At 52.2% G+C, this 8536-nt stretch overlaps 1 protein-coding gene across 2 annotated transcripts in view; it reads left to right on the forward strand.

Annotated features, from left to right (window-relative positions):
- The window catches only part of ARCN1 (archain 1), a 281523-nt gene extending 276630 nt beyond the window's left edge, over positions 1-4893 (forward strand). For both annotated transcript variants that reach the window (XM_056860430.1, XM_056860429.1), the window contains 9 exons: positions 84-347; positions 1130-1309; positions 1494-1699; positions 2165-2326; positions 2753-2918; positions 3504-3651; positions 3788-3896; positions 4051-4255; positions 4749-4893. In XM_056860430.1, the coding sequence (XP_056716408.1) occupies positions 84-347; positions 1130-1309; positions 1494-1699; positions 2165-2326; positions 2753-2918; positions 3504-3651; positions 3788-3896; positions 4051-4255; positions 4749-4838 (1530 nt within the window). In that variant the 3' untranslated portion in view covers positions 4839-4893. The remainder of the gene's footprint in view (positions 1-83; positions 348-1129; positions 1310-1493; positions 1700-2164; positions 2327-2752; positions 2919-3503; positions 3652-3787; positions 3897-4050; positions 4256-4748) is intronic.
- Positions 4894-8536: the final 3643 nt, after the last annotated feature.

Genomic DNA, 8536 nt, shown 5'->3' on the forward strand with positions numbered 1-8536 from the left:
TCCCTCCCCCTCCCCCCCCTCCCCCGTGTGCCCGCCCGGGGGTGGGGGGCCCGGAGTGACGGGCCGCGTGTCCCCCCGCGCAGGTGCTGCTGGCGGCCGCCGTGTGCACGAAGGCGGGCAAGGCCATCGTGTCGCGCCAGTTCGTGGAGATGACGCGCACCCGCATCGAGGGGCTGCTGGCCGCCTTCCCCAAGCTCATGAACACGGGCAAGCAGCACACCTTCGTGGAGACGGAGAGCGTCCGCTACGTCTACCAGCCCATGGAGAAGCTCTACATGGTGCTCATCACCACCAAGAACAGCAACATCCTGGAGGACCTGGAGACGCTGCGCCTCTTCTCCCGGGTGGTGAGGGACACCGCCCCCGGGGGGGGGGTTGTTCCCCTCCATGGCGCAGGGGGGGCAAGCCTGTCATCGTGGGGAAGCGTTGCCCAAAGAATGAAATCTAGGGTGCCCCCAGAGCCAGTGGGATCCAGCCACAATCCAAGCCTTTCGAAGATGAGTTCGTTGGTTCTGGTATTAGGGGGTTTGGGAGCTCCCTGTTGGCCAAGGACGTTTTTGTCCTGCCTTATCTCCTCAGATACAGGGGGCTTAATGCTGCAACGCCAGGTTATCAGGACACACGACCATTCAGTTAATATGTGCTGAGCAGCTGGCCCCAGACACGAGTCTTGCTGCGTGCTGCACTGTTCCGTTGATTTAGATGCTCACGCCCTGTGGCGCTTCCCGCTGAACGCTTAAAGCAGCTCACAATCTCATTCTTACTGCCTCAACAATTCTATGAAGGAATTTAGGTGGAGAGTCACTGGTCTAAGGCAATTCAGCAAACATCCATGGCAGAGGGGGGGATTTGAACCTGAGTCAACCCAGTTCATAGCGAGACACTCTGTGCCAGCTCCAGTTGAACCAATTCTGTACTAATTGAAGCTTCCAATTTGTTTTCAAAGGCAGCTTTACATGCAATCCACTATAGTTGTCCAGCATAGCAGTTACAGCAGCATTTCTATACCTGCCAGACATTTTGTCTGTTGAGCTATCATTAATTTCATGGTGAAAAAACAAGGTGAACAAGTAAACGCTAACCCTTTCATTATTTTCTCAGAGGCTTTTTATTTCTTAATTCCATCCAGATCCCTGAATATTGCAGAGCGTTGGAAGAGAATGAGATTTCTGACCACTGCTTTGATCTGATCTTTGCCTTCGACGAGATCGTTGCCCTTGGGTACCGGGAGAATGTCAACCTGGCCCAGATCCGCACCTTCACAGAGATGGACTCGCATGAGGAGAAGGTCTTCAGAGCTGTCCGTGAGGTGAGCCCACGACCTTCCCACCGACATCTCTCTCTTCCTCCTCTGATGCCCTCCAGGGCAGCTGTTTGGCCACTGTCTGGAACAAGAGGCAGGACTGCGTGGATCGCTGGTCTGATTCTGTCATGGGATCAGGGTCCATTTGTTGCACTGCATTTATTTTTGATTGCATCTCTCTCTTCCCTAGACGCAAGAACGTGAGGCTAAGGCTGAAATGCGTCGGAAAGCTAAGGAGCTGCAGCAAGCACGGAGGGACGCTGAGCGACGAGGCACAAAAGCACCCGGGTTTGGTGGCTTTGGAAGCTCAGCTGTGTCAGGAAGCACCACGGCTGCCATGATCACTGAGACCATCATTGAGACAGAGAAGCCAAAAGTGACTCCAGCACCAACCAGGTCTGAAAGCAGCTTTATCGTTGTGTGTTTGTGTGACCTGGACAGCCTCAGGCTAGCCTGATCTCGTCAGGTCTCAGAAGCTAAGCAGGGTCAGCCTGGTTAGTATTTGGATGGGCGACCACCAAGGAACACCAGCATCATGACACGGAGGCAAAGCACCTCTGAATGTTTCTTGCCTTGAAAACCCCACCAGGTCACCATAAGTCAGCTGTGACTTGACGGCACACGAGCACTCACGCACACACAATGTGTTGGGGTGGGGAGTTGGTGAGTTGTGTGGGCAGCGGAGGGAACACGTATTCCTGAGCTGCAGTGTGTATGAGCTGATCTCTGCAGGTGCCTTGAGGCTCTGCCCGTGGTGCTGCAACCAGGGGGCATTAGCGGGCCCTCATGCAGCCTGCTGAGGCGAACCGTATTGCTGCCTGATGTGATTATTAGGCTGAGAACATCATGCTTGTTTGTTAGGCCGTCTGGATCGAACAAGGCACTCAAGCTGGGCGCCAAAGGGAAAGAAGTCGATAACTTTGTGGACAAGTTGAAATCTGAAGGAGAAAATATAACCTCTTCAGCAGGCAAACGGTCCTCTGAAGCAGCCACAGTGTTTACTCCGCCTATAAACATGGAGAGGTAAGTAAGTGGGAGGCGGTCCCACCTCTGGGAGGTCTGCAGTGTGCTTCTGAGGGATTCCAGGGCTTTCAGGCATCCTCCTGCCCAGCCTTTCGGTTTTTGTGATAGAAGAGGATCTTTCTGTTTCCCTCAAGCACTTGCGTCTTCAGGCAGGTATCCTTTTTTTTGGCATTTGCCTGGCCTTGCACAGAAAAATAATCTAGGGATAAAGATCCTGCATACAGCATGAGATGACTTGTGTTGGAGAAAAGACTAGATGACAGATCAATTCAGTGGGAGGATTGTACACGCCGGTTTGATGCCCCAGGGGATTAGCAAGAGAGACCCCTGGCTAGGGCCAACTAATTCCCTCCTTGCTGGTGTAGCTGGCCTTCGTAAAGAACAGTAGAGCTGCAAAGCCCCTTTGTGTTGCTGTCCTCTCTCCAGTGTGCACATGAAAATTGAGGAGAAGATCTCGCTGACCTGTGGCCGTGATGGGGGGCTGCAAAACATGGAGCTGCATGGAATGATCATGCTGCGGATCCAGGATGAAAAGTTTGCCCGGATTCGGATCCATGTTGAGAACGAGGACAAGAAGGGTGTGCAGCTGCAGGTATGGCTGTTGCAGGATGGCTGTGAGAGTTGTGATGATCTCGGTTGCAGGCGACACCCTGGCACCAGCGCTGAGCAGGGCCTTTTTTTTTAAATAATTTTTTTATTATTTTCACAATTATTTACTAATAGGTAACTTTTCAGCAACACATTCATTTAAAATATAAGATATAGAATAAATTTAACAGCGCTGAGGAGGGCTTTGTTGAGCTGGGCCCTGGATGTCTCCCGCAGGGCTCTGGCTGTTTGCCAGCAGGCTGCCAGGAAGTGTGCTAGAGTGAGGCCCCCACGGTCTTTGGCCTGTGGGAGGATCTGTAGGCTTAACCGTGGCTCCCTCTGGCCACCAGGGAACCCCTCCTTCTTCAGAGAGGGGCAAATAATATGCCTCTCTTTAACCTCCCCCCTTACAAACGTGGCTAGAGAACCGGGTCGGAGGTGGTTGCCTGTATCTCTTGGAGCTGGGGTGCTGTCCCCCCCCCCACTTGGTTTCCAGAAGCAGGCTGCGCTGATGAAGGGAAAGCGCTTGGCCAGCCCAGAAGTGCCACAAGACCTTTGACCCCCTGCTCTTTGGCTTCCTTTCTTTCAGACTCACCCCAACGTTGACAAGAAGCTCTTTACAACAGAGTCCTTGATTGGCTTGAAGAACCCTGAAAAGTCTTTCCCCATAAATAGCGACGTGGGGGTATTAAAGTGGCGGTTGCAGACCACAGAAGAGTCTTTTATCCCACTGACAAGTGCGTGTAGCTGGAGTTGCCCTGGAGGGTCTTCTGGAGCAGATGGGAGGCTGGGGAGCTGGTCATGGTGTCCCTTGTGGAGTTTGTAACAGTTATGTCACCTGTGTGTGTGTGTGTGGGGTCTTTTTTGCCTTAGTTAACTGCTGGCCATCGGAGAGCGGCAGCGGCTGCGATGTCAACATTGAGTATGAGCTGCAGGAGGACAGCCTGGAGCTGAACGACGTGGTGATCACTATTCCCTTGCCGTGAGTCCCGTGAACTTGGTGGGCTCCCTCCAGGGTCCCAGTCCGCCCCCTTCCCCAGCACAGTGGACTCTGGCTCCAGGTCAGCCGCTCTTCCTTATGCACAAGGTGGGGTGTGGGTGTGTGGTCTGGGGGTAAGCTGTGGCTGCTTGCGCAGGTCTGGTGTGGGCACTCCAGTGATTGGCGAAATTGATGGGGAGTACCGTCACGATAGCCGAAGGAGCATCCTCGAGTGGTGCCTGCCTGTGATCGATGCCAAAAACAAGAGCGGCAGCCTGGAGTTCAGCATCACCGGGCAGCCCAATGACTTCTTCCCTGTGCACGTCTCCTTCCTTTCCAAGAAGAACTACTGCAACATCCAGGTGAGAGCCACGCTGTCCCCACCCTGTTCATCACCTGGCTCATTGCCTGTAGGCAGCAGCTTCCACAACTGATCGCTGCCACCCCATGTTGGATTTTCTTTTCTTTTTTTGAGATTCAAGGAGTGGTCTTGTTTGGAGGCAGACCGTTTTTCTATCCAGCTCAGGAGCACTCCCCACCCTCCACCCCGGGTCTTGGCTGCTTTTCCGTAGCCCTGTGCCTGGAGATTCTTTTACTCGAAAATGGACTTTGTGCCGAGCGGCTGCCACCATCTCGACCTGCTTCGGGTTGTCTGGACGCATGTTGGGCTACAAAAGTTGCGATTGGCCGTTGCCCCCATCTTGTGGCTCTTCTTCAGACTGGCTCTGGCGCTTGCTGGAGTCTCCTCTGCTTCAGCAAATGGTGACCTGTGGTCTTGCCCCACCGTGTACCCACGTGGGCAGTTCCGCATTGTGCTTCATTGAAGTTCACTGTGTGCCCTTCTCCCCTCTGCAGGTTATCAAAGTGACCCAGGTAGATGGGAACAGCCCTGTAAGATTCTCCACAGAGACCACCTTCCTCGTGGACAAGTATGAGATCCTGTAGCCCTCGCTGCAAAGAATCAGCCTGGAAGACTTTGAGGCCATGGGTTCTGGGACCGTGCCGGGGGGCTCTGACGTGCTAGTTTGCCCACCTACATTTCCCAAGTCACAGCCAGGCAGGGAGAGGATGTGTGCTTCTCTGGCATAGCCGGCCAAGGAGGCCTCCTTCACCCTGGATCTCAGCACACCCCTCTCTGAGACAGGTCTCCTCCCCCGCGTGCCCCTGGGTAGCTGTTTTACCGCTGGCCACTTCTTCTGCTCCCTCAGGGGAAATGCCCCCTGGACCTATAGCCAAGCTGTGATATGGCAGTGAGGCAGAGCGCCCCCTCCCCCACTAGGTGCTGCCAGTTACTTTCCTTGTGCCGTTGAGCTCTTGCCAGGGAATCGGAGGGGGGGGGGCGACATGTAGGTACACGGCTGTATTGTGGTTCTGGACTCTGTCTGGAAGACTCTTCCACGACTCTTGCGGAAGCTGCCTCCTGTTCAGAGGAACAATATGTAATTGGATCTGCCTTCTGGGGAGGGGGCCCCCCTGAAAATCCCCACTGAGGGAAGGGCGCAGTCACTGAGGCCATTGATCCTCATGGCTTTTGCAAACGCCCGGCTTGCATGCTGAAGAAGTGGCTAGCCTCTTCCCAGAGGGTCCTCCTGGGTGAAGGTGGGGGAGGGGGGTGTCCTGTCCTGTAGGTAGTAGCTGCGTTCCCACACTGTCAGTTTGATTTTTAAATGGGAGCGAGTTTCACCATCCAGTGAGGCTTTGGTTTTGTCCTTAAATAACAGGGTGGGGTGATATTTAAAGGAGGTTTTGTAACCCTGTAAAATAATGACTTAGGAAGTAACACATTCCAATGTACACAAAGAATCCCAGCCCCTTGATCGAATAAAGAGTATTCTAAAAGATTGTGTCTGGGGGGTGGGGTTTATTCCACTAGTGCTGTAAAAGAGCCCGTTGGGCGGCTTTGTCCGCAGCTGTCTATCAATTGAGCATGGCCCCTGCAAGCTGCCATGGGCACTGGGTGGGCGGTGCCCCACCCCACAATGACCCATGCAAAAAGGTCTCCCCTTCCAAGAATGCACTTTCCTCATGGGCAGATCTCAGCCTCCTGAGCATTTCAGGCTTTCTGAAGTTGATCTTTCCGCAGAAATCATCTTGGAAATGCTGGGGGGGGGGGAGTTTGGGTTTCAACTTTACGTCCCTCTTCCCAAAAAACTACACCTTTGGGGCACCCAGTTAAGTTGATGGGCGATAGATTCAGAGCAGATAAAAATAAATGCTACTTCATCAACAAGGAATTAAATTGTGGGGTTCATTGTTCCAAGGCGCAGCAGCAGTGGCCAGCAGTTTAGCTGGTGAAGGCAGATTCTGGTGACCAAAGGGAACCTCCCGTGGCCTGAGTGGCAGGCGTCCTTCTCAGTGCCAGTTGCTGTGGGGGGGGGGACATTGTCTTCATCCAGCTACCCCTCTGAGCAGGACCATTTGGAGAGTGCGATGCCGACATAGGGTGGGTAGAGTTCCTTGTGCAGATTTGCCGGGGGCTCCCTGCTTCGGCTGTCTGGTGGAGGCCCAGTTTGGATGTTCTGCACCATTGTCTTGCAACCCAGACGCACGCGTGGCAGCAATGGATTTAAGTGAATGTGCCCAGTGGAAGTCTGGGGTGGCATCCAGGTCAGAGTGGGTTTGTCGAAGCAGTGGGGAGAGCTGACAGTGCAGAGTGCAGTTCCCCCTGCTGGTGTGGGGTGATGGGTTCCTGCCTCCTCCCTTTTGCCCTGGGCCTTGCTGCCTGCGTGCCTTCTCCTCTGCCTTGACGCTGCTCCACCCACCTTATCAGCCCACAACCCCTGTCGCCCTTGTTCCTTCGGATTACCACAGCCCACCCACGCAGGCCCCACTGAGCTGTCCCTGTGGCTTGCAGTGTCAGTCTCAGGCATTTGCCTCTAGCATCCCTCAAGCATACTCATCCAGACAGGTGGATCTGAAGCAGTAAAACTTTATTAGGAACTAAAAAGCAAATTAAAAACTAACTGCACGCAGGCAGGCAAGGTTAGCAATGGAGAGCAAGTACAGGCTACCTGCTTAAAAACATGACAAGAGAGTAAGATAAACATTGCTAGGCAACAGCGAGATAGGCATTTCCCATGAATGAAGACACAACACGCCACAGCTGTGATAACAGGCACTAATGAAGTATACACAGGAGCTTCCAAGCCCTGGGAACGAAGGACTTGACTTGTGGCCAGAACTTGGCCAGAACTCATGTCAAGAGCCCATCAGGATCTTGCGTTCAGTGAAGACCCTGACAGCCAGTGGGAGGCTGGCCTGACATGCATGGAGCCCAGTGCCTGCCCTTCTCTGAGCGAGAATGCCTACCGCTGGATGGGTCTCCCACCCGTGTGACTGCAGCTGTGGGCCTGTCTGAGAGGCGGGCTGGGCCAGGGGGCAGACTGCTCAGGCTACTGCAGGAGCAGGGAAGTCCTTCCGGAGGACTGGGCTTGCTTGTGGGCTTCCTGGAGGCACCAGGTTGGCCACGCTGTGAATGGACTGGTGGACTTGATGGGCCTGGGTCTGATCCAGCAGGGCTTTGTCCTTAGGTTCGTATGGGCCTGACTGTATTTCTCTCAAAAGGCTGGGGTGGGTGGAGAACAGAAAAGAATAGCCCATTGCACAGTTCTGTGTGTGTGTGTGTGTGTGTGTGTAACCAGGGTGGACCCTGCGTGAGCGGCCCAGGGTTGTCCAGCAAGCTTCCCTGGCAGAGAGGGTTGTCCCAGGCCACACGATGCCAGGAGAGTATCATGTCCTAGAGTCAGAGTTGGAAGGGGCCGTTGGGGCCCCCTCGTCCAACCCGTTTTACAGGGTTGTTAGGTGTGTGGCAATAGGGCAGAGTGTGGGCAACCTGAAGCATCCTTCAAACGGGCCCTGCTCTTGAGGGCAGAGGGGCTTCTCCCCCCACCCCTAGCAGGCGGCTCTTTCTTGTCCCTGGCCCCAAGTCCTGGCGGCCTCCCTTGTGCGGACGGTAATGGTGTCACGGCTCAATGTCGTTAAGGGGTCTACACTCTGGAGTCAATGATAATTCCCATTACTGGGCTTTCTATTGAAGTGTGCCAGAAAATTTATAAACAAGGAACTTCCTTTAAATAACATTTTATATATATATATATATATATATATATATATATATATATATATATATATATATATATATATATATATATATATATATATATATATGCATGTGAATATTTACACACTCTCAAAACATGTCATAAATACATTATGATATACGCAAGCAGTTTCAAATAATCTTTATAAGCACTTTCTATGTTTCATAATATTTCTCTATATGAGAGTTCGAACCTTGAACTTGTAACTTCATTTCATTCAAGAATATAACAGTTACAGAAATCCTGTTAAAATATGATTAGTACAATGGGGAAAAGTCATGGTTAAAAACATCTTAATGCAAAATACAACCTTATATTGGTTCTTGTAGGTTATCTTGTAGGTTAACCTTATATTATTTCTAAACTTCTCCTAGCTTATATTCAGGACATTGCAAACCTTTTCTGTAAGAACATAGTCTTTTCCCATGTTTCTATATCTTCACCATATCTTTGATTCTCTGGTTCTTAGTTTGAGAGCTATAGTCAAAAAGCTCTTTTGAGTATTTCATGCCAGTTTAGGTTCATTGAAATACTGTTCTGAAG

Source organism: Euleptes europaea, chromosome 14, assembly GCF_029931775.1.
Source record: "Euleptes europaea isolate rEulEur1 chromosome 14, rEulEur1.hap1, whole genome shotgun sequence".
Classification (NCBI taxonomy): domain Eukaryota; kingdom Metazoa; phylum Chordata; class Lepidosauria; order Squamata; family Sphaerodactylidae; genus Euleptes; species Euleptes europaea.